This window comes from Pogoniulus pusillus, chromosome 16, assembly GCF_015220805.1.
Source record: "Pogoniulus pusillus isolate bPogPus1 chromosome 16, bPogPus1.pri, whole genome shotgun sequence".
In the NCBI taxonomy this organism is placed as follows: domain Eukaryota; kingdom Metazoa; phylum Chordata; class Aves; order Piciformes; family Lybiidae; genus Pogoniulus; species Pogoniulus pusillus.
The window spans coordinates 14,019,151-14,045,565 of record NC_087279.1 but is presented as its reverse complement, the minus strand read 5'-3'; the positions used below and the strand labels follow the sequence as shown (position 1 = coordinate 14,045,565).

At 36.9% G+C, this 26,415-nt stretch overlaps 1 protein-coding gene across 1 annotated transcript in view; it reads left to right on the top strand.

The window, feature by feature from the left end:
• The window catches only part of DCP1A (decapping mRNA 1A), a 35,399-nt gene extending 9,222 nt beyond the window's left edge, over nucleotides 1–26,177 (top strand). The window contains exons 4-10 of the mRNA XM_064156680.1: nucleotides 2,067–2,133; nucleotides 8,133–8,271; nucleotides 10,925–11,044; nucleotides 14,760–15,521; nucleotides 18,028–18,093; nucleotides 20,401–20,619; nucleotides 22,137–26,177. Of these exons, the coding sequence (XP_064012750.1) occupies nucleotides 2,067–2,133; nucleotides 8,133–8,271; nucleotides 10,925–11,044; nucleotides 14,760–15,521; nucleotides 18,028–18,093; nucleotides 20,401–20,619; nucleotides 22,137–22,217 (1,454 nt within the window). The 3' untranslated portion in view covers nucleotides 22,218–26,177. The remainder of the gene's footprint in view (nucleotides 1–2,066; nucleotides 2,134–8,132; nucleotides 8,272–10,924; nucleotides 11,045–14,759; nucleotides 15,522–18,027; nucleotides 18,094–20,400; nucleotides 20,620–22,136) is intronic.
• Nucleotides 26,178–26,415: the final 238 nt, after the last annotated feature.

Sequence of the window (26,415 nt, the reverse complement as noted above, 5' to 3'; positions counted from 1 at the left end):
CTGAACTGGTAGCATAAGTCCTCTTTTGAAGAAGGTAAACATTCCAGCCTGTTGGACAATGTGTAAGTTAGTGCCCAAGTTTACTTGTTCATAATCTGCCTTTACATCTTCGTAATACTGGTAATAATTTGAAGTGACTCCCTATGATTGCTTGCTAGTAGTACAAAGTGGAAAAAAGCCTGAGCAAACTGAGATTTGAATCTACTTCTGGTTGTCTTGTGTAGGCCTGTTTCTGGCAGAATTGAGTGTGACTTCAATCATTTGTCCCATTTAGATATACTATGGGTCCCTTATCTTCATTTCTTCAGCAAGTATGCTTATGAAGAAGGTTTCTTCACTTGGCAGTTTTTCTGATAATGAAGTCAAGGCAGGGAAGGAGCTTTTCTTCAGCTAAAATATGCTACATGACTGAAGTAGCTCAAACTGGGAACTTTGTGGTTTCTATGCAGTAGACAATCCAGTTGTACTTAGTATATATTTCATAAACATTTGGCACATGTATGAAATGCCTTTTTTTAATTGGCTTACATATTTGGTAAGAAGAAGGTTCTCTAAATAGTTCTTTATTGATTTCTTTGTTATTTCAACTGTAACTTGTAAAGCAGCTAAACACCCAAATGAATATAGTTGTTATTTAAAGAAACCCCAAAAAGAGCAAAGAAGAGCTTCACTTTGTCTCAAAATATTGTTATAGAAATGAGGTATAGACTTGACTTCTTGAGAGTTCAGGTCCAACACAGTAAGGCTAAGACAACTGAAAGGACTAGGAAAAAAGGTTTGGTTAATAATTGCCCTCTTTGCCATGGCTTGACATACTTTTGAGTGGGCTTTGATTGAGGTGGAAGAGAATTGGTGGTGGGTGAGGGAAATAATTCATTGGAAATAAAAATCTGCATCTGGCTGCAAAATGTTAAATATTTTGGTTTGCCTTTTTTTTAACATCCTTTGTCTCCAAGTCATGTTTTTATAATCACTTGGTCATTTCACAGAAACATTGGCATGAACTGAAACACAAAGATGAGTTTCAGAAGGCTGAAATTGTCTTTTCTGAAATGAAAATACTTCAGTGGTAACATGTATGAAGTCTCCATATACCTTTGATGTAATTGCACACTATGCAAGTATAATAGGTGAATCAAGATTGAAACAGCCTGCTTTTGGGGTTGGTTAAATACAGTTCTGAAAATAGTTTTGCAGATCTGTGCTATTGGTACAACTGTGGGGGACAGTGAGGAGATGAGTGTGTCTAGGTAAAAATGGCCTCTTTGAAGTGGGGCTGATGAAGGAATAGCACATGGCACTACTGAAAAAAGATTCTGCCTCTGATGGAGTATCTTTCTGCTCAGTGACCAGGCTGTAGTTCTGCCAGCTTTCAGTGGAATTTTAGTTATTCTGAAAGCTGGAATGGGGCTTAGTGTCTTGCTGAGCCAGAACTCTTTTGCTTTCATTGCTTTCTCTTTGATGCCTTCAGAGTAAGGCTGAGTATGAATCTATGTAGTTGTAGGCTGCTCCATGAATATGACAGTGTGATTGGAGCGTTAATACTGCTTCCCTCTATATGGTTACTTCTCTTACGAAAAAGATTGGAGAGAGAACATTCCAGAGCCTCTGACTGAACAGTAATACTGGATTTCAAACGTTTTTTTTTAAATAGAGCTTCAGAAATTGATAAATTTAAAAATGAGTATTTTTTAAAAATAGCCTAATTGAAATAGTGAAGTCAGTAATTCGAAATGTAAAGTTGCAGCTGTAGTGAGAAGGCATGTGGTAGTTAAAGCTTAATTTTCCTACCACTTTTATTTGCAAACAATATTTACATTTTCTTGCATTGAAGCTGGCTGAAGTTGCATCTGTGTTTGCCCATGTTCTGTTTCTGATTACTTTGTAGATAGCCTGTTCCACAGAGAATATTTGAGTAGAAAGTGATAGTAATTCATATATGGCAGATCTAATGGTGTTGGGGGGGTGTGTTGCTGTGTTTTGGGATTTTTTTTTCCTGTTGAATTGATTTCTTTCCTTTTTTAAACACTGTTGTTTTACCCTTGTTCTTTTTTCTTGTTTTCAAGTGTCAATTTACAGTATATGGTTTTACGACAAGAACGACTGTCATCGAATAGCAAAACTCATGGCTAAGTGAGTATTGTGGTCTAATTATTGTAGTCTATTTTATGCAGTACAGAAAAAAATAATGTAGTAAGCATGCTTTATTTTTTTTCCCTCTGTCCTTAAAACATCTAACATTCTTGCTGGTACCAGTTTCTGAAGTAATCAGAACTTTTTTCCCCCTCTTTAAAAAAAAAAACCAACCTCACAGCATTACAGTTTGCAGTTAAGTGGTAAAAATATCAGTTCAAGCATTAGTTGGCATTCTCCAAAGATGGCAAGTATGAATACTTCTATGGGTTTATATTTTATTTTTTGTAGAGATGCTGGCAAAAGATCCTCTGATGCAGAAAGTGTAATCAAATAAATGATGGTTCCTTTTTTGATTGGTTTGGTGGTGGACTGGATTTTGGTTGGGATCTTTTTGTGTGTGTGTGGTTTTGTATTTTTTAATGGTTGGTCATTATTCATGAGTGAAATGAAGAGCTTGGAGTGGGAGAAGTAGGTGGACTCTTGTGGAATTGAAGTGTTAGGAGAGTAAGCAAAAGTGTGAAATAATAGGAACCTGTTGTTATTAATTTCTAGATTGAGGTTATTTTGGTTAATTTTTAATCCTATTCCCATCCCCTTTGAAGCTAAAGTTAGTTTATAAAGCTGCTGTGTCACTTGCTCATATTTTTTAATTCCAAGGGCTACTAAAGATGTCACACAAGAGTAGAATTTCTGAGGCAGTCTCAATTTAAAGAAATGTTAAAAGACTGTGTTTGCAAGAACTTGTGTTTGCAAGGTTTAAGCTGCTATCATTGTAGCACTGCAGTTAGCCTGTCTGTACTGTAGATGCACTGCCACAGCTGAGGAGGGCTTCAGACTGGAGTAGAAAAGTTTGAGTGTACACAGGTCAAAGAGGGCTGGAACTGGTTGAGTTGGCAATGTGGCTTGAAGTCTTTAAGACATCATGTGAGGTGCCCTGCAGATTAAGCCAAATTTTTCTACTAATGGAAGAGAATGAGAATTAATTTAAGCAAATCTTTAATGGCCTTTTATGAAAGGAAGGAGCTGGAATTGTGTGACAGTAGTTAGACCAGCAAAAATGTAAAACTGTACACTGCATAGGATATGTTCTCTTCTTTACTTTTCTTTGTCATGCTATGCTCCTGAATTTTCTTTTCTGTCATCTTAACCAGCATGTTGGTTCTTGCAAGTCAGGACATCGTGAAGACTAGCAAAATATTACATGAAAACTTGTTGCAGTGCAGCCTTTTAAATCTGAATTCTGATTTTGTGTTCTGAGGTTTTTGCCTTGAGTCATTTTGGCTTTTTACCACAAAAGCAATGTAAGACAACACAAATAATAGACTTTGATACCAAGATCTCTTTTTAAAGTCTTATTTTTCTTTTCTCTTATTCTGACAGCCTATACAGTTCCCATTTCCCACTTATTTTTCCCCAGCCATGTTGTACTTTTTGTTGTTACTTGGCTTACATAAACATGGCATTAATTGAAATACAAGAATTAATGGAAAACAATTGTATGACTGTCAGAAACTGTTACCAAAACAAATAACATCAGAAGGGCATGGCTTTGTTTTTAATGCACCTTTTCATTTTAAGCTATGAGGAACATCTTGCAAAATCTACCATATTGTTGTTCTGTCATGCACAGCTACACTGCAGATCTACGTGTCATACAGCAAGATTTGAATTCATTTGGTATTACACTAGTTTAGTCACACCAGCACTAATCACAAGCTCTAGTATTTCAGGGATCTTTAAAAATGTAGTCATGTAACAGGCCAGTCTTGCCATGGCAAAGCAGTCCAAGAAGCATGTCTACTCTTTTGGCTGCATTCTGTAACATTCTGGAAATAAGTGTAGCCCAGCAGGCTCATTTAAAGTCCACCTGGGAGCAATACAAGCTTGGTTGTCCTCTCCTTTGTAAAGTGCCATAGTCTGCCTTTTCTTGGATCCCTGGTGTCCGTATTGCAGCTTTATTAATGCAGAGTCAGAAGTGCCAAAGTTAGAGTTACCACTTCACCCTAGTTCTGGTGCAGATACAGTCTCTTGCAAGCATCCTACAATGTTTCTGAGATTGCTAAGTATATAAAGTAAAAAAAACCTAAAACATATTTTTGAAACGTTGGGATTTTTTTATGATGTGCATTGGTTGTGGATTAAAAGTATCTTTGAAACCAAAGTTAGAGTTAATGCATCAAGCAGACTTTAGGGGATGTATATTGAGCTTCATCACTTCAAATTTATGCAAGCAAATCCAGAGAAATTGAATGTGTACATAAAAAGATTTATTGATTGAATATTGACAGAATGCAGACAGTTACATTTTGCTGAGCTGGCCAGGACCTCACTTTAGTATGGTTTTTAATCTTTGTTGCCATGAACTTGGTCAAAAAAGGTGTAAGTGATCTTGGCTAGTGTCGCCAGTAGTAAGTCTTTTAGTATCTGAGTACTTTCTTTTCCATATAGTCTTTCTTCATTTTTGGATTTGGAATGTCCAGATACCTCTGGTTTTTTGTGTAGAGATTTGGGGGCTACGAAAGTGTTGGCAGAAGCCACTTGTATACTGTAGTGCAAAGGCAACTCATATTTGTTGAAAAAGCATTGTAGAATGAAATTACATTTCCCTTCATACTGCATGCCTTACAGCTTCTGAGTATCTAAGGAGTCATATTAGGGAAAGTGAAATGCACACTCCTGTAGGGTGGAAAAACTGCACTTCTGAGGCTGTTCTTATAACCTTGATGTAAAGCAGAGTGATACAATTTTGTTGATGCTTGCTTCCACAAACATTGAGCTTTTTTCCTTCAAATGGGTAGAAGGCAGTAACATTTCTGATGCTTCTCTATGCCACAGAGGCTGAAACTGTTCATGTCAGGATGAAATAATTCCTTCAATGTATTTAAGAAAATACTTCTATTCTCTAATTCAAAAAGAAAAGAGAAGGAAAGTTGCATTTCAGTGTGCAGTAGCAACATGTTGAAATAAATATTTACATTGTCTTTCAAGAGTATTAATTTTGTTCCACAATTTTTTGTCTTTGGAAGTTTGGATTTGTGTTCTTTAGGTGTTGGATTTTGCTTTACCACTGATAGGAAAGAAGTACTGTCTTTATAGTATCTCAGAGCTTCAAAAACATAACCATAAAAGGTTGCAAGGAGATTTGCATTCTCTTTCCTGCTGTTTGACTTGACCTTATTGTGCCAAACTGAATTAACAAGACTGCAGGTCATCCACTTATATATCGGTGGCTTATCTTTCAAAAGAAAAGTAAATTAGTGTTTGTAGGCTTTGTAATCACAGGCTTCACTTCTCACCTTCCTTCTCTCTGGCTTTCAAACCCTGCCTCCCCACTCTCCCCCATTTGCAAGGTTATGCCAGGTATATTTTCAATGCTATAACTGCAGATATTCTTAAACTGTCAGAGTAGCTAGCATGTCCCTGAAGGAATGTGTGCCTCTTGCACTATCTGATATAATGGAAAGGAACAGCAGGCCTTGCTTAAAAAAGATTTAATCCTGGATTGCATACAGAGCATGCTCATGTGCAGGTTTACATCAATTTACCTTTTTTTTCCCCAGAAGGGCATTTAATTTGCAGATTTTTTGGTGATTTTTGAGAATTCTAGGATTTTCTGAGGTGAAAATTTTATTGGAGTCATCAAACTTAACATTAGAAGGAATTAATTTGGTTCAAGCTAAGATTGTTTGAGGGGTGAGCTTTCTAGAAGTAAGACACAAACTAGGAGTTTTCAAGTGGTTTTTTTTTAAACTACTGCATTTGGACATATAAATTTGCAAGACTTTCATTTTTAATTTTTAGGTTAGGTTATAAACTTGCTTAACCCTATTGCTTTTTGACTGTTTCAACAGTAAGACCTAAACTGGCTTCTGAGATGCAAGCAGCAAGCTGTCAATGGGAGAGTCTCCCAGAGCATTTTGCAGGGATACTATTTCACATTTACCCCCTTGCCACCATGCAAATATATCTTGCAGAAGATGAAGGAAGAGCTGTTAAGACAGTTATTTACATGATAAGATACTTCTTTCCTTTAAAAAAGTCATACGTTAAGCTTTAAATTTGTAATGAACACTTCATCATGGACAACAGAAAAATACTGTGCTTCTTGAAGATATCTTGCTGTGACACCAATTAGTACTATTGTAGGGGGAATATGTTGTGTTGAAACTTTCTGGACCAACTAGTTAAGAGCAAAAGAAAGGTCTTTACACGAAAGCTTTTGCTTCACTTATCAGGCAGCCCAGGCATGACGTCAAACAGTTCAGAATTTTTCTTTTAACTGAAGTATGTCTTTTTTCTGATACAATTATGCTGACACTTAAAATCTCAGCAAAGTATCCAGGTTTTTTTTTTTACCTTGCGTTTTCTCATTCCTAGCTTTGGATTTGAGATTAGATAGGTCCTAAGTCAGGATTGTATGACCATGTAGGGTGCTAGAACAACTTGTTCTCTCGGGGTGTCACCATAGAAACAGTTGTACAGTATTGAGCTGCCTCATCCAAATGAGCGCATGCTGCAGTTCTTGGAAATTGTCAGAGTGTAGATTGGCCTCCCTCTTGTGAGTTAGGTTTGCAGGTGAATTCTAGCTTACAGAGAAGGCTCTACTTATGAGAAGCTGGTTCAGCAGGCAGCTCATATGATTAAAAAAAAATCAAAGTAATTTTGAAAACAGCATTGAATTACTAAAAAACCAGATCTTAACCCTTCTTCTCATAGACGCCACTAATCTCTAACCCAAGAGCTCTGGCTGCTAGAAAACAGGGAAGAAACTGTTGACTATTTTTTTCCTCAGAAGTGGCAACATAGAGGTGCATATAAATATCTACTTACTGTACAGTCTATAAAATCTAGAGTTTGTCCTGAATCCTAACTGACCTAAAGAAACTGGAGGCTAGAATGATTGATACTTTCTGTGATTGTTATGATGGTGCCTCTCGGTTCCCCTATCAGCCACTGGTTGCAACAGTATGAGAGTTCTCAAGTGATGTGCCAGCTCCAGAGCTCTGCCCTGTTTACAGTGCTTGGTTTTTTTTCTTAACGTATTTGATTAATGCAGGCTTAAAAAAGAAGGGATTACAGGCTGCTGTGTGTTTATTTCAAGAGGATAAGCTTCAGCGTGTTGCCCAGCCATGCATATCTTGTGAACTGCATATGGCTTAGGAGTACATGCTGCCTTTACTTTTATTAATGAGACATACCAGGTATGCATCATCTTCTTGCATATCTTAATTGCCTTTTAAACTGAAGCTTTTCTCACACTTGAGGCTAGTAGAGGTGGAGTAGAAGTCATGAATGAAGCATAGGTGCCAAAGGCCAGAGGAAAAGATGTGTTGTGGATCTGCAGGTACTTGGAATGACCACAGAGCAGCTATAGAAGGAAATGGTTGCCCTTTTGTCCGGTGCCCTAAGTGGGAGAATAAAAGGTGACTTGCTCTAAGCCTTCTTGCAGACTGGCTCCAGGGAAATCTTGTGTGAGCCAGCTCTCTGCTTTCCCACTGTCTCTGTTTTGTTGCAGAGTCATGGGCCTTATTATAAATTAGAACTGACTTGTATTTGGTTTTGTTGAATAACATGGCTTGATTTGGCTAAATACAGGAAAAAAAGCATTAAAGAACAAAAAAATGTATATTACTGTCTGTGGTACAATATATGTGTTCACTCTATAACACATGCTCAAATGCCCACATATTTCATTGTGAAAAATCTCTAAGTATGACAAGTCTTACAGGAGTTGTTTACTGTTGGCAGATGCTGTGAAAGGCAGACCAGTGCAGTGTGTATCAGAGCTAAACTGTACAGACCACTTGACAGTTTGACTTGTATAAACCTCATAGCAAATGAAAGCTTGTGTAACTTTGGTCAGCTCTGTGTTAGATTTTATTCATGCAGAACAAAACATGCTAGCATGCCAGGAGTACACTTTACTGCTTTTTGCAAGATTTTAACTCCTAGGTAAAATTTTTAAATCCTTTTTTTTTTTTTTTTCCCCTTTCCAGAGTGGTAGAACAAGAAGCTCAGAGATCACAGCAAGTTTCCCAGGACAGAAAAAGTCCCAGCAGAACCAATGGCTGCAATGAAAGCAGGCCCATTGACATCCTGGAAATGCTTAGCAAAGCCAAGGATGAGTATGAACGAGTAAGAAAATGTCTTTTTGTCGTCTTATGTGTGAAAAAACTCCTTTTACTTCTGAATAAGTGGCTTAGGATATCACATAGTCTATTGAAATGGCATGCCCTGTGAATTCTGAGAGAAAAACAACCAAAAAAAAATCTTAGATATTAAATTGTTCTGTTCGGTGTTATTCTAAATACAAAATTGCATAGCAGTGCACCAAATCCATCATTTAATGTCTGTGTATTTTCAGTTTTGAATTGCCACTTTTGGGTGAGGAGGAGGGATAAAACTTGGAAACAGATAGCTGGAGATGCAGACACAACAAAATATTTTTCCAAGATAGGTGTATGGGCTGCTTAATCTCAGTGCTCATCTGTCTTGTTTTGTACTGTCTTGTTTTGCGATCATTATCAAAGGAAATGTGATCTTGAATTCCATTATTTAAATACATTCCACTTGTTTTTTTCACTTCTTTTTGCTGAAAGTCACTGCAGGAGGTCTGCCTCAATTAATGACATTCATTGAGCTCTGCAATAAAACATGTTGACCTGTTGAATAATATAACAGAAGCCCAGAAACATTGCAAACTGTCCCCTGTCTGTGATACAAACACAGATGTACAGTGACTTAGACAGAAGGGCTAATAGGGGAGATTTGCATGTTGCATGAATTCATTGGTTTTATTTCTATAGTTATTACCTTAGATGGCAACAGTTTGTCTACTTTTCATTTTTAAGAAGGCTGATTTGGAAACTAGTTTTTAACACATTAGCTGTGCTTTCTTTAAAGAGTAGGTATTTTCTGCTGTGGTTTCAGTAGCCTTGTTTCAGGTACACTAGGAAACAGCAACAAATGAATACTGGTTGTGTGGTCCACCTTCAAATGTAGCTCTGTAGACAAGTAAAATGCTGATAAACAGGCAGTTTCCTTTTTGGGTATGTGAACTGTAAACCAAATCTGAACATAATCCCATAGCCTGCTATGATTGTGATGGTGTAGAAGTTGCCAGGTAAACAGAAATGAGTGATGTTGGTTGTTTCGAACAAACTTCTTTGGAGAAAGTTATGCTGACCACCTTAGGTTTGGTAACAGGTCTCTGGCCTATTAATTCTGAAACTCTTATAGCCAGAGTGTGTTGATATTAACATGATTGGGTAAACAACTTGATTTGAAGATGGCTTCTTGAGAGACAGAGATCTTTCCTGCTTTAATGTTTGGGATTTTTATATTACTTTATAGCACTCAGTAGTTATGCATAAATTTGTATTTAGGAGCAGAAAGTACTTATCTGCCTGGTATATTCCAGATGGATCATACAGTAATCCTTGTGTGCAGCCCACATGAGATTGGCAGAGTATCAGCATGAGAAGGGGGCAGAGAGAGTGAAAAAAGAGATTTATGAATGTCTGAGTGATTTAATCTAGGATTCCAAATCAGCTTAATCCTTCAAGTACTTGCTACATCAAGTGCATATGTGAAAATGAATGAATTTCGAGATTTTTTTTTTTAATGAAGTGAATGGATGCTTTTTATAGTGTGATGCTTTGTGCTGTGGTTCAGTATGTGCATGGAAACCTACTGCACCTCATCCTTCAGTGACAAGAAAACTACTCTGTCTGATTTTTGCAATCAGGAGGCATCCAGAATTTCAGGCACCAAGTTTTGACCTTCAAGTTAGTGGCTAAAAGTTGGAAAGATGGGAGAAGTTGTTTCTTTCCTCCATCCCTAATTTGCAATATTGTATTGTTTTGTATTGACTGCTTTGAATTGGAAATTGAAAACGGAAGAATAATAGAACTCAGACTGTGAGAAGTTTTTAACTTGTTGCCAAAAAAAGAGTTAACTCTGACTTTGCTGTGGTGGGTGAGTGACCAGAGCAATCATCTTGTGTGGTGCTAATGTGCAGCTGTATCTCATGTATGAGGTGCAATTTACCAGCTGAAAGCTAGACTGTCCTACAGTTTGAGGGCTGAAGCTGTTTATTTTAGCCATAATACAATTCCTGCTTTCATTTATGTATAAATTTATTAAAAATCAAAGTCATCTTGAACTGTAAATGTTGTCTGTTACAGTGCAGCTCTCTTGTTCGTTTTTGGCCTCACCCACAGAAAAACAGGTTAACACCTCTGAAAATGTACATATGCGGTTAATTAAATGTGGTGACAAGCTGTCTTGCCAGCCACCTTAAGTTCTTTCTGACAGGATTTTTTGTCTAAGTAGTTTCTAGTTATGGTTCTTGATTTAATGAAGTAAAAGTATAGCAAGCTTTCTCATTAGTTAACACAGATGAAAGACATGAAAGCCTGTCCTTTTTATTATAATTTTCTTTCTCCATGAAAAAAGTATGAAACTGGGATTTGGGAGTTTTTGTTGAGGGTTTTTGTTGTTGTAGCTGTACTTTTTTTGTTTGGGCTGGGTTGTTTTGTTTTGTTTTCTGTTTAAATAGAGTAAAAGCTCTATGAATACATGCCAGATGGTGGATGTCTTGGTATGATTTGTATTTCCTAAAACTTGTGAATTCCACAGTGTCTTAAAAAAAACAATACTCTGTATTTCAGTGTAAAGTGTCATGTGAACAGGATTGTAGTAGTGCTTAAGCATAAACTTAAAACTTTATGTGTTTGTATTAAGGAGTTTTTGCTTATTTTTGTGATTTTTTTTTTCTTTTTTTTAGAATCAAATCAATGATTTAAGTATTATATCAAGTTCTGGAATGCAACAAAATGCAAACCCTCCAAAGCCAGAAAGCACAGAGCCTTCAGAACAAAAGACTTCACTGCTAGCACAAGAGCAGGTATGTTTCACCCAAACCTAAATAATATACATTTTTTTTTCCTTTCCCATTTAGAAGTTTGTTCTGGTACCAGTTGTTTGGGGTTTTTTTCTTAGAATACCTGCAGTGTTGTATGCTGAGTGTATTACCACTTTGAATAAAATAATGAGTATGAAAACTTCTAGGATCCTATATTCTGTGTTTTCCCTTAGCATTTAGAGATACGAGGCTGTGTTCACACTCCTGTAGATCTAAACTTGGAGTCTGTGGTAAAGTGCAGGTTGACTTGCAGAGCCAGAAAGCAAGAAAAAAAATTACCTTTACCACATTACTGGACTGAATAAGCTATTGGTTAGCTGTATACTGTGTAGCAGCCTGTCACAGGTGAACTCCGTTTCTCCTGTGGAATGCATTTACTCATTTATCTGTGTAGCCTTCAGAGCCATAGTTAGTCCTGTTAACTTGAATCAAAAGTGCATTGCTAGACAAGAAATGGAGAGTGCTTCAGTCATGGCAGCACATGACTGAAAATGCCTTTATCTATCTTCTCCCACGTGTCCATAGGTTGCAGTGAAACTTTGCTTATATATTTAATAGTTGTATCAGTTAGCTGGGCAGATTCCTTCATACATAGATTGTGGAAAAAGTATATGTGGTTTTGAGTTGGTTTGCTTCAGGGTTTTTTGTTTTGTTGGGGGCAAGGGATTAGTGGTTTGCATTTGTTGGTTTTTTTGGTGTTTTGTTTTGTTTTCCTGTGTTAAGAACTTTTTGGCAGGAAGGGAAACATTGTTTAAAAAACAAGTCAGTGTCGTTAGAGAAGGATGTTGCTCAAATTGTGTTAAGAGTTTACCTGAAAGGTAGGTAAGTGTTAGATTGATTCAGCATGTATCCAAATATCTACAAATTCTGCAGCTCGGTGTTACTCCTGTAGTAACAATAAAAACTCCAGAGAAACTACCCTCTGCTGCATGTAAATGTTGTCTCTGAACCATGGCACGCTTCATTCAAAATACTTCGTTTCTCACTGGAGAGGCTGGAATAGGTAGCAGTAGTTCGGTATTTGGCCCCATTTCTAGTAAGTATTTCTGCACAAGGCAGCTGTAGCTTCATACAGGACTTTATTTACAGATAAATTTAGGGGAAAAACACCCAAGGAACTTGGGCCAGCTTACAGTGCCACCCAGTGGGCATAGAAAGGTCAGTAGTGGTCCCTCCACAAACACCCCACTGAGGTAAGCGGCAAGGCTTGCCTGCCAGCTTTGCCATAGTTTACTGTTGTTTCTAGTGTAATCAACTATCGTGTCTGAAAAATGGAATGCCCTGTGAAAATTTGTGCAACCTTGCACTTCGTATTTGTAAACAAAATACTTCCTTTGTAGTAATAGAAGTCATAATTTCCAGTACAGGTTAGGGCATAGGCAGCAGGAATCTGTTTCAGGGGATGGGGTAGTAACAGTTAACAAATGAAAATGAGAGGTGGGGAGTCTGTAGGAATTATTTGCTATCACAACCCTGCCCCTGCCTATCCCCTCTGCAGCACCTCTGCTTGCAAATCTGCACAAGTGGCAGCCTAACTTTTGGCAGCCAGCTCTGCTTGCAGTGAGCCTTGTCTCAATGCCTGCCAACAGCATTGCCTGAGGCTTTGTCTCAAAGGAAGATACTTTCTTTTTGGTCACTCCGTGTGGACTGTGCAGTTTAAGTGCCGCACGTGACAACATTTGGAGTTGCAGAGAAGTCAACTAATTAGAAAAGGAAAAATCAGAAAGATAAGATTCTGACAAATAGTTAAGTAGGAATTAAAGGGAAACACTCAATTTATAGAACAGGTGAGATGGTATACTTTTAATTCCATTGAGCTACTAAAGCTTCAGAGATACTGAGAAAAAAATTGGCTAACATAAGTGTCAGTAAATCTGTGAAGCTAGTTAACTGGGTTCAAATACATCACAAATGAGCTTATTCTTAATTGCCCATTTAACAATGTGGGCAACGGGAAGAGTACTTGAAAATCATTCCATTTGAACTGTAAAAGTACACTTCTCAGCCAGTCAGCAAATTGGCGATCGGCGAAACTGAACCAGAATGCTGAAATTGAACTTCATAGTGCCACCTCTGACAGCTAATTCATGTTTCAGTATATCTGAAATGATGTCTGGAGAAAGCCTCAGAGTAGCATTCTGTTCTATCAAATAAAGCAATCATGTTGCCTTTTTTGAGCCCTTACTGGTAGAGATCTTCGTAACACACTGAGTTGATGATATGCTCAAAATATACTTCAGTCAGAGATGGGATAGGCCAAGATGTGTTTTAAACTTAAGGCTGGAAATTAACTCCATGTGTGAGACTGTTTCCACATAAGAGGCTAGTCTGACTTGGATCAGAGCATTGCAGAGATACTTGTGTATTACTTGAAGATTGTAATGTATTACTGAAGAAAAGATTGTCAGTTTATCATACTGAATTGAAAAGCTGAGTTTGAGGTGAGATGGAAGAGTAATTTCTCAACAGAATTTTTACAGTTGAAGGACAGGTCTTCAGAACAGTAAGATCAGTGGAAAAAAAGTAAGAACAACTTTCTATGAAGAATTCCTGACGTAATTAACAAGGTGTATAAACTATAGAACATCTCAGCTGCACAATGAAAGTGTGCCTGACTTGAAGCTAGGTAAAAATGGCTAAGAATGGTGGTAGGAATTAGTAACCTGGACAGAACTCAATGTGTTTTCAAGCTTGAGAATTTTGGGGCTTTTTTAGTTAAGCTACACACATGCTACCTGCAGTACCGTAACTTCACTACTGTTTTATCTATGCTAGTAAATTTAGAGCTAGCACAGCAATGTCACAGTACAGTAGTTGTCATTGTAAAACAGCATCTTTTAGACACTCCATCTGAATACGCTGGAATTATGCTGCAGGCCATTCGGTCTTCTGAACAGAATGTTGTATTTTAGTGCAGCTGTTTATGTAACTTGTGGTCCTGTGCAACCTTCTTTTTTTTATTTATTTTCTTTTTTATTCTTTTTCATAGAAGAGACGAAACCCAACAAATAAAAATTTTGAGGTTAAGAGTATTAATAGCTGTTTCTTTTCACTTTAGGAAAACACATTTATAAATGTCTTCTGCAAAATATTAAGAAAACAATATCCCTAAAATAATTTTCCCTACAATGTCCATGCTGTAGGGTAGATGTATGTTTTTGGGAGAGACTAATGGAAATACATATACATGCTCAAGTTTATACAGATGCTTCTACCTATTGCAACATCTTTTGCATTGGGTGAGAACTGTCTAGGCTTGCATTGCTGGATCACTTCTGTCCCTTCAGGTTTCTCTGTTTCTCTCCTGTCTTTTAGGCCACTTAATTATTTCCAAATCTATAAATTCTGTGTGGATTTTGCTCAACATCTATGTTCTTCCCCACCACCACGCTCCCAAAGCTGATTTGCAATGGCAGGTGCCATCTTAATGACAGAATCAATATCCTTCGCCCTTCTTAACTATTGGCACACAGTTTTCCCATAAAAGGCTGTAGAGGAAAAGCCTACACAGAGCATTCATAGAAAATTAAACTGATTTCAAAATTCCTGTAAATATGGCACACTTGATATCCAAACTATATTTTGAATGCATTTGGCCTAGTTGACTTCATTGTTTTCTTGAAATTGTAATAGATGGTGTGAGATGCACAGTGGCATAATTTCTAAAATGAAAACTAAAACTTGGTTTTTTTTCTAGCCATTTCAGTCAAGGCAGAAGCATCTGACTTTGGAGGAACTCTTTGGAACCTCTGTACCAAAGGAACAGCCTACAGCTTCGTATCCCAATCCAGAGAGACTGGAGAAGTTGCAGATGGACACCTCTGCCAGAGAGCAGCACAATTTGCTCTTGCCTTTTTCCTTTGACCAGTCAACAGTAATGCAACAATCCCTAGAGAAATCTGAAAGTCCCAGCGTTAAAAGCAGTGCCAATCCTTTGACTCGGCAGGAATGTCTAACACCTATGCTAATACCTCCAGTGTCAGTCTCCCAGCCTGATATAAAAAATGTTTCAAGCTATTCGGTTCGTTTAAGCCCTGTTCTTAATTCAGCCTCAGCAGTGGAAACTGGCTCTGTTCAGATGCTTCCTGGCCTAAAACAAAACAGCATAATGCAAGTTATGCAGCAAGCTGCCAAGCAGATATCCCCACTAGTGAATCAGCCACCATCGGAAGTGAACCACGCTCCACAAAACCTAATGGCTGGTCAAAGCCAGCTTATAGCACCCTTGACATCAACAAACACAGGAACTGGTTCAAATACATCCCATACAAGTGTTGATCTTCTCCAGAAACTCAGGTTGACCCCACAGCATGACCAAATGCAACAGCAGTCACTCACTAAGACTTCCTTAACGCCAAACATCTCTGCCTCCATTGGCCAACTTGCAACACCAGAAAGCTTCAAAGAATCTCACAGTAAGCCATCAACCTTGAACAGCAAGATAATCTCTCCCCTTCAGGTATTCTATGGGTTTTTAATATGCATGAAACTTTAGATTGTTTTAGAGACTACATGTATCTTGTCTTGGAAAATGTGCTGCCTTTTTAAAGTAATTAAGGACTTCACTGTGTGATATCGACTGAATTGCTAACTTAGACAGCAAATTCCGTTCGTTTTATATCATTAGCATCTGCTATCAGTGACAGACGTGTGTAGAGGAGGAGGGTTTTCAAGCTGTTGCTGTTAAGCAATGATTAAGTCCTAGAGAAGTCATCTGTACTTGTGTCAGAAAAATACTGCTAAGAACTGATGATCTGAGAAGGGATGGATGGTTACAGACTGATCAGTGCTATGAGAGTTGATGCATTGGAAGTCTAATCTGAACCTTCTTTGATGGTACAAAATTAACAGTTTCTCATTTCTGGTTATTTTGCTTCAGATGTTTTTGCCCCCTTTTGCTGGGGATATCTCTGAGCTACATAAGAGTTTTGTTAGTTATTTTTAAAGTACAATGGATCATAAACTGATTTGTCTCATTGACCACCTTGGTTTGTTTTCTCATAGTATCTCTTACCCTTAAACTTTTTATTTCCTGAAATAGAATGTGTTGTCTGTTCCTTAATATAAAGCCAAAGCAGTAAACTAGTTTCAAGAGACTGGGTGAAAATGTCACTGCTAGTCCTTAAAGTTGATGTGTGTGGTTTTGTGGTACAAATTATTTTGTTTCAGTTAGTGTTGCGCTGTATAATTGGCTACTTCAGTAGTAAAGACATTGAGTTTGGGTTATTGGATTCATCTTTTCTTCAAAGGGAGCAACTTTCTGTGGTTCTCACCTCTGAGGTTATCCAAGCACTTCTGTTGATTTCATTTTGTTCTTATTAGTTTAGTTACATTTACTCAGGCTAAGCCAGGGTTGCATCTTGGGTAGAGTGATAGTGCAAGAATAAAGAACACCAAACAAACCTTCTTACAGCTACATCTACATGAATTTTTAATGTCAGTTATCATCCAGTGCTTGCCACTGGGTTTTCAGCATGATCTTTTTTAGCCCTGTATGGGTCAGCTACTACTCTTTGCTATGAATATAGCAATGATTTATTCACAACAGAGAGACAATGAAAAACTCTTCAGACTGTAACTTGTCCTACTCTGTATTTTTCAAGTGTTGATTTTCTGACCTCAGAGTTATCAACTTGCCTTTAAGTACACTCATTTCTTACACTTTCTGTGCTGTTTTTCCAATTACCTTATTTCTCATTTGCTGCTGTTGAACATTTTCAAGAAGGCTGTCTGCTACATGCTATGATTACTTTAATAACAGTCAGCTTTTGGAGATATTTGGACTGATGCATTTGTGGAGGTAGGAGGAGGTCCAAGTACAATACTGAGCACCCTTAGCAATCTGGTACTGAAAAGTGTACACTGCAAGCAGTACTTTTTGTTTGTGTGCTATCAAACCTTGGTACAGATTTGAGTTTAGATTCTGACATCTTTGAGTATTTAGAAAAGCTGACTGGGTTTATCCTTGAATGCCTTTATTCAACATCTGCTCAATAGCCTTGGGAATTAGCTCTTCATATGCCAGTTTTACATTGTGTTTACATATTTTCTTTAGACAGAATTCTCTGTAGTCCAAATATGCTCTCAAACTAGCGAAAGGCTTCCTGACTCTTCTGTAATTGGACTTTCAGAATTTGATCTTATGCTTGTTACCACTTCATAAAGCTATTTTTATTCTCATCATTAAGGGCCATCAATTCCCTGAGTGTTCATTGCAGTTAAGTACTGTCTGTTGCAAAGGGAGGCTGCTTGTTCTGTGTTGCCAAGAGGTACTTTAAATGGCTGTCACAAGCCTTTCAAAGAATGCCACAGAGTTTACTAAAGCACCTTCTTCTACATGCCTTTTATTCTGTTTTCTAATATTTTATAACACTTGAATTTTATTATATTATAGTCTTGAAAGATCACTAAAGAAATATCTGGGTTCTGTTTGTAAAGGTATAAAATACTTGTGAAATTCTATCAGGATATGCTGTATGCAGCTTTTGTTTGTTTGTCACGGGGTGTATTTCTTGTTTGTTGGTTTGAGATTTTTGTGAGGATTTATTTTGTTTAGTGGAGGTGATTAGATAAAACTCCGAGGAAAAAATACTGAGTTTAACCTTCCTGGCAACTAAGCAAACTGATTACAAGGTACTGAACTCTTCACCTTGTAGCATTTGGCTTGTTCCCAGTGTTTTAGTGTTCAGTTCTTTGTTGTTTTTTGGGGTTTTTTTGGTAGTGATCATTTGTTAGAAGTGATTTGTTATGGCTTTACAAGTTTGGTGTAGTGCTGAAAGCAAAAAACATAAATCCTAATCTTTTTGCTTTTTCTAACTTCTTATTGATTGTATCAGTTCTACAAAACTAATTATGTCTAAAACCTGTTGACATTTGCATTTTTATGCTTTCATAGAAACAGAGAAAACCATTGGGAATGGAGCTCTGGATGCTAATGTGTGAATTATGCTTTCTTTTTAATTTAGACTGTACCACAAAACAAGGACTCGGAAGTATTTCCACAGCCGAAGACTTTGTCTAAAGCAAGTCAAGTAAGTGAACCTCTGCTAGTCAATGGTTTGTGTTTTTAAAGAAAGGGGAAGGTGTAAAACTGTGATAAGCTGTTACTATCTCAGATAGTCATTGCCCACTGACCAGTGCTGCTACAAAGCAGAACCAAGCTGTAATGAGCAAGGGGGAGTTTCTATGGACTGCTCTGAGAGAGTACTCTTTTTCTGGTGGAACGGTGCCTCTTACTGTTGGTGCTAATGCAGAAATGAAATTACATTTTTGGATCTGCAGTCTTGCACTGAGTTTGCACCATTTGAACTGCTTACAGGCCATACTAATACTACAGGACAGTCTATTAGCCAGCCTTAAGCATTTCAGAGGCATAAAGTGCGACCCTTGCCTTACTGTCTTCCCATTTCCTTGAGATACCTTGTGTTTTATGGAAAAGATACCAAGTGAAAAGAAAAGGAAGATTGTTAGAGAAATTCTTGTTAGCACAGCACACAAGAATTGATAAACATGAGCAACCTGTTGGGAACGTCCTTGGATCCCAGTTAGCTCAGGAAATCGAGCTGTAAACAGCTGAGCACCCCACACACAGCTGCAGTGGGCAGAGACTAGATAACCAAAGGGGCTGGAGTAGGTGGTGATGGAGGCTGACCCTTAGAATGTTGTGATAAGTTAACCTATGCACGACTAGCATGTAACTCTGGACCCTCTGACTGTAACCAATCTTGGTGGAGCACACCTCTTGCTAGAAGTGCATATAAGTCATTGCATCACAGAAATAAAGTGGATTTGACCATCTAACCATATTGGTGAACAAAGAGTCATTTTCCCATAGCGCTCCACCGAACGTTTCTCAACAATAGATAGAGGAAGAAAACTGTAATAAGCATTTGCTACTGCAAAACTTCCTGATAGCAAGTTTCAGTCATCCAAATACAGATTTAATGTCATTGGAATTGCCTTCAGATAACTGTTCAGATCAATGTAAATATGTAATTTCAGGTTGCAGTTAAAAAAAAAAATGGTACTAGTCAGATTTTCAAGAATTGCTTTTAACTGCCTTTTGAGAATAACACCTGTGATTTAAGTATACCTTTCCTTTACCCACTCTCTCTTTTTTTCAAATCTGTTAAATAGCCTCATTCTTGTCCAACTTGCACAACAAAACCAGTCCTTAGTAGCATGCCCAGATCTGACTGTGAGAGCAGTAAAATTGGTCGTGCTGTTTTAGCTGCTGGCCTGCTCTAAGACAGGCCTTACAGTCTGTATTACTTACACAGTTAATAAATAATGACCTATTTCTTTTTAAATCCACATTAAATGCTTTTATTTAAGAAACTTGTGCGTGTTGTGTGGTAAACTGCATTTATTGATTTAAACATGGTTGTCTTCAGCTGATGTCTCACATTGCAAGTCTTCACAGTTTTGACTATGACAAAATGAATTTGCTAGTTCTGCTGTTGTTAGGTATGCATTAGCTTGAGATGGCTTTGCAGTGTGTTTTTCTTTTAAATATTTTTGATTAACCAAGGGGAGTTGTTTCTGCTGATGTATCAAAAGCCTTTCTATATCATGTTTACTCTTGCTTTGTTTGAGCGAGATTGGCTTGTTTCTTTTATTTCTTTTTTTTCACCATGTACTCTTTCTGAAAGCTGAACAAGATGTGAATTATCATACTGAGTAATAATTGGAATTACTGGGAGATGTCAGGGTTGCTGAAAGCTGATGTCTAGTCACATCCACTTTATGCAAATATATTCCTTTACATTTGCAATTTATGTTCAAAAGGAAAAGTGGTAAAAAGCCAATGTGTAGATTTCTGTAATGAAATGGACATGTTCCTCTGGAAGAATGAGGAGGAGAGATGGTTCTCAAAATATTCTTGTCCCCTCTCCTTAAAATTTCAGTGTACTCTAATGCTGTTCTTACAGTTCATCAGTCACTTTTACTGGAGACCGTAGAAGCAGAACAGGAGTTAGTCTCAGCCTTTCTGTAAATTCCTAAGGAAAATAATAATTTGTAAACCAACTACAGGCTCCTTTGATTACCTCGGTGAGAAGCTCATCCTTTATTCTACTTGTATTTCAAAGATTCTGGAAGTAACCACATGAGGAAGAAGAAGTCTGCATGCAAGAGTACTGAGGACTATTACCTTCCTCAACTTTTAAAATGAGAATTGTTGTTGATACTAATCTAGATAGATACTTTTTCATTAAGAACAGCTATTCTGTGATATCTGACTGAATAATAATGGCTATAATTTTCTCTTATGCTCATCTCTCCAGTGTTTGTTTCTACTGGACATGGTGCTTACTGATTTTTCTGGGTTTCATTTGCAGGTTGCAGCTCCACAGTTTGTTACAGCAACAACTACAGTAACATCTTCAGTCCTCTTGTCTCCTAGTGTTTTTCAGCAATCAGCTACAAAAGCCACTGAAGTGGAGAATAAAGTCAATTCTTCTTCACCTTTAACACTTGGAACAACAGAAGTTCAGACTATACCTCCTACTGTTCTTAGTAGGTCTCAGCTTCAAGAAGCACTGATACATCTAATAAAGGTCCTGTCTTTACAAAGCTTACTTCGGGAGGGATGGGGTTCCGAGCTCAGTAGCCAGCATGGAGAAATTCTGTACCCTTTTAACTCCTTTTCTACTGAAATGTTTCAGAGTTATCCCTTTCTGTTGGAAGGGGTGGACAACTCCACATTGTATGTATAGCATGGCACAGCTTGCTCCTTTTCTTTTGCAAGATGGAGGACTTTGAAAGAAAGAGCTGTGCATTGGATGTGTTCTTTACATCCATATGATTTTGTGGACAAGTGAGGAAAAAGTTAGTAATAGAAATCCTGTTACAGGGGTGGGGGTTTTGGGTGTGTCTTACTGAGTGTTCCCTGCTTTTCTAAGGAAAGTTTTCCCATTTACAGCTGCCTAGGATTGTTCCTAATCTTTAACTGCAGTAGATATCTTTGAAGTCCAGATTGCCAAGTTCTGCTATTGCTAGAAACTAAAAATTGCAGTTGAATTGACTATGATGTTGAGAGCAGCCATGCACTGACATCAGTTTGACCTCTAATGTCATGGTGAAGTTGCCATAAATGACAAGCTCTTCTTTTTTAACTCATGGAAAATGCAAGTCTGAAGACAAAAAACCAGTATCTTCCCAGCACTAAAGTTGTTAGGATTGAAAAGAGCCATTACCAGATCCCATTATTAACTAATCAGGTTGCCTGATTTATGTTGTTCCCTTTTGAATAACCTTCTTTGTGTATTGTTGTATATGTTTTGCCCTGTAAAGACTGAAACTAGATTGCCTTTCTTGCAACTATCAGAAGTCTTATTCTTATTGGAGACACAGCACGCTGATTTTTGCCCAGTGGTCTGAAGAACCTTGTTGTGGAGCCGATTGGAATATTTGTCTGCAGTTTTCTCTTTAGATAGGTGCCTATCTGAGTAGGAACAAAATAGGCATAGTTGCAGCATGAAAGTATTTGCAAAGCACACCAAGTAGGATACCAAATTTGCTGTGCAGATCTTGTGAAAAGAATATTACATCTTCAAACCAGCTGATAAGATCCCAGTTTTGTAAGCTCATTGTTTGAAGAAATTGGACTCAAGAAACATGTCTAACTATTGTAAAAAAAATCACTTCTCAGTTATGCTTTGACATGAGAATTCTTGTGTCTCTTTCAGACTGCTTTAACAGGGAAAAAAAACATTACACTCAGGCAAACTTTAGTGGGGAGCCTGTGCACAGGATGGAATTCTGTGTCAAAGGCTAAAGTTTGGGCTCTGAAGGGAAGTGTACTTATGTGGCCATGGTTGACTAAATGACCTCGTGTTTTGTTTGCTTGAGCATCCAGTATTCTTAGTGATCTCCTTAGCTGACTTAGTAGCTTCATGGTTCAGTCTGTATGTTGCCCAGGAGTTGTTGCCTGCTGAGTAAGTACACTGCTAGTTCACTCAAGTCTAGATAATAGCATTGTAAGGAATCCTTGTGAACATCTTAAATGACTTTAAACTTTTTTTGCATCTTTTTACTAATGTTTCTAATGTGTTGTATTTTTTTTTTCCTGCAGAACGATTCTCATTTCCTCAGCACTATTCATGAAGTCTACTTGCAAGTCCTAACCAAGAATACAGATAACATTAAGCTATAATCGAAGATAAATCTACTCAAAATATATCAATTTTAGAAACAATTATGCCTCATCTATAAAACTAATATTTTTGTAAAAGAATATTTAGTTTTCAATGTCCTGAATTTGAATCTGTTAGGAAAGACTATTCCTTAAATACTTATGAAAATAATGTTCTCAGACATGATCTAGGTTTTCACTGTGATCATCACCAGCAAACCTTTGGTTTAAGTGGGAGGGAACTTAAGTTGCATTTGAGCTCTCCCATTAGCATTAAGTGAATGTGCAAATGTTTGCTCTGGCTGTCATTCCTAGCTGTATTTACTGTTCAAGGATTTACAGACTCAATATAATTTAGACCAGCAAATACATAGTACAGTACACTACACCATACCAGAACAAAATTCAGTTGTGGGAATCTAGTTGCAGTTTGAAAGACTAAGGAAAAGGAGGTCGAAATGTCTTGTGCTTAAGTTGACAGGTGTGGGGAAGGAACAGATCTGGAATCCAGACCTTTGGAGCTAAATCTTTAACAAAAGATTTAAAAGAGTGATTTACTCAATACACCGACAGTCTGTAGCTAATGCATGTAAATTCATCTTTTAAATATTCTATTAATCTTATTTGCTTCTGTATGATCAACATTAAAAAGGCATCCAATTAAGTAAAGCTATTAACTCTGAAGAGGCGACGTTTGAAATATGCAAAATCCTCAGTGATTGTATTTGTTTTTCTTCTTAAGGCAACAGAGTTGCATGTTGAAATTCTCTTGTTTAAAATTTATAATTAGGAGACCACTTCAAGACTGTCTTCCTGTTCAGCAGTGTTTGATGCAGTTTAAACACTTTGTTACCCTTTTAGCTTACTGAAGGATCATGTAATAGTTGGCTTTCATTCCTCAGTTGCCTTGAAACTGCAGTGTTGGAAACTATGCAGATGGGGAACAACTCTGTGCTTTTCTTCTGGTGCCCCCTCCCCACATTGTTAGTGTATGTCATAATTTGAAGTTTAGTTAAAATGTTATCACTTCTTAAATATGATTTAGTAATTCACCATTAACATGAATTTAACTGGATACTTTCCCATTTGAAATCAGAACATTTCTGATTATAGTTTCTTATACTGCTGTGTTGGTTTACCCATGGCTTGTGTTTATTTCTTAAAGGCATGTAAAGGTAATTAATAAGATTTAAGGTCCCAACTTTCTCCAGCAATAGTAGTTTTAAAGGATGCTGTTCCAGTAGAAAAGTTCTTGTTCATTGAGTAAAAAGATAATCTGTAGTGAGTTATGATGCACTGCTTCTTTCTTTTCTCTCAAGCACTATTGAAATATGAAGAAAAAAATTTGTTTGGCTCCTTACAGCATATATGTATGTATGTGTGTGTATATATATCCTAAGGATTAGTGGATGTTGAGGTAGTCAAGTTGCATAGTTATTTCATTGGAAACTAGTAACTGAGCTTTAACTGTGACTTGTTCACACATTGGTATGTTTTAGATACAACCGATATTTACATTTTTATGTATTTGATCTATTTTAGTTTTTTTCATAGCTTTTTTAGTGGAAAATATATTTTGTGTAGCACTACCTGCCTTCTGAAAAGCTCTTCTCAGCCTTTTGATTCCAAATTTCCCAGTTAAAATATATAGTATTTTGTTAGAAAAATGTGCATGATTCAGGGAAAGATGCTAACATGCACATTTGTCAAGAAATACATTGGCTTTAATGGTAGCATTTGAATTCAGCAATATAAACTCAGCCTTGTTAAGAAAGAGTGACACTTCCTACATAAATTCTAGAGCTGTAATTTTGTGTATGCACATAAACAATTACATCCAAGGTTTAAACTATTTTTTTTTTGTTGGGTTTTAGTAAAAGTTGTGCTAAAATGGACAAACCAATGAGCAGTTCCTCTGAACTAAAATGGATAACCAATACCAAATAGAGATGCTTTTTATCTGGATTTAGGAAAAATGAAGTCTATAATTTCTTCTTATGGACAGCTTCCAGTTTCTTCAAAGGAAGATTTGATAAAAATTTGCAAGAACAGAAGTATACGAAGCCGATAGTGCAGATTGGTACTGTTTGCTAAATACATTCATATCCAAAGATCTGTAGAAACCATCGGAAGGAGTTGTGTTTTGAATTGTTCAGTCATATACAGTTGACAAAAGTAATACTGTTTAGAATAGCAATGCTGTTCTGAGAGTTTGACTCTACTTTGAATATCCTTAACATGTTTCCAGCTGTCCACTGACCCTCACAAGCAGTTGGCAGATCCTTATTTTGCTTTGTTTTATGGTATACTAGTAGCAATACATGACTGGTTTCCTTTTTCTTCTCTGACTTTCAAAATGAATGGAAAGAGAAATAAAGTTGGAGTTACTAGGCAGGCGTTTTTACCACAAGCAAACCTGTTCATCTTAGAACAAATGTTCAGGTGTTCAGCCTCTCTACATGTAGCCAACAGACACTGGAACCAATCTAGATGTCATCCAGCACACCACAGATGTATGACAAGTTCATGATGATAGTGCATTTAGCAGATAAGCCTCTTCAATAAGAAGTTGCATTGTAAATCACCAGCTCAATGACAGTGTAACATGAATTATTTTTGTTAAATGTGGACTGTATTATTTAACAACTTTTGTCCCAATTATTTCAACTTTTTTGCATGAGTTTAAGATTGCCAACTTGTCCAAGTGCTTGATTTGTGTTATCCACATGTAGGGATATAACTAGTATGTAACAAGTTACTGTGGGTCATCACAGCAAATTACTGTCACCTTTTTCAAGTGACTTAAAAAAAATACTGGTTCAATGAGATTTTTTCCTATTGGATAATGCAAATAATTTGGAGGTGTAGTCTGAACTGATACTCTTTCAGTTTTCAAAACTAAGTATGTGGTTTTTGATTCACATGAAAAGAAAAAAAAATAACAAATAAATAACAAAGAAACAAGAATCAACGAAGCTCAAACTTAATCAAAGACAGTTTAAAACTGCAACTGCTTGTTCAGGAAAATCAAAATTCTCAGTTTTGTAATTATTCTGTATCTGCTGTCATTAACACAAAGTTTGTATGAAAGGTGCCTAACAGCTATTAACTTAGAAGCCGTGTATCTTTCCAAATTAAACCAGACTTGCAGAATGATTGAATTAAGTTAAACTTTTGAGTGATTCATCTTAATTTCATATAAACTGTTTCATTCTGTGTGTAAGTCCTCAATATATTTAAACATTTGCTGGCTCTCATTTTTGCTTGTATTTCTAATTTTGCTTCCTTTTGGTTTATTTCTGAAACCCATTACGCCACATGTAGTCGCTGATACAAATTTTGAAATACTATTGAAAACAAACTTCAATTTGAGACTTCTTGTTTCTAAAAACAAGTCAGCCACATTTTGCCAGGTATTTGGGTTGCTTTGTACAGCATATCTTAACAGGAGGAATGTGTGCAATATGTATCACCTCAGTTTTGTCTGGCAACGTTACAAAAATGTTAAGATGCAATATCTTCCTTTCACTTCAAGTAGGAAAAATTGCAGCATCTCTAATTTGGTGGTGTGTTTATTCCTGTCTATTCAGTGTATGGGCATATGGTTAGTTAAAGGGTTTTTTTTGTTTTTTTTTTTTTAATGTATATTATGTGCTTTTAGTAATTTTTTTTTGTTTGTTTTATCACTTCTGTGGATGCACCAGTTGTATCCCTTTTTGCATGTTCTTTCAAAATGAAGGCCATGGGGAAGGGGGACTTCAGGAGAGATTTCTGGAAACCGGAATAATTGTAAGTCAACAAATGTAGATACTGCATCTTTAATGTTTTTGGTATGGTATGGATTTTATAGCACCTATATATGTTTGCAGTTAAGTTATTGCATAAATGTTTAAGAATGAGCATTTTTCATCCAAAATTTTGTATGTTTGCAAATATATTTTTGTAATAAAACTTCAAAACATGTTTCAGCACCTCCTAAAATCTTCTGTTGTTTCCTTTTCTTTCTAAAGGTCTAGGAGCCTGCTAGAATCTAAGTTCAAATTTTATTTAGTGTTATTTTCAAGAGGAAAAAAAAAAAACTTTTGTCCCCAGTAAGGAAAGGGGGAAAAAATCTCCTTACTTCATCCTGGGGGTTAAACCAATTTGCATTTTTTTCATTAAAACAAGCGCAGCACACCTGCTTGAAGGACATTGTAACAACTTCTGGCTCTGCTTTATA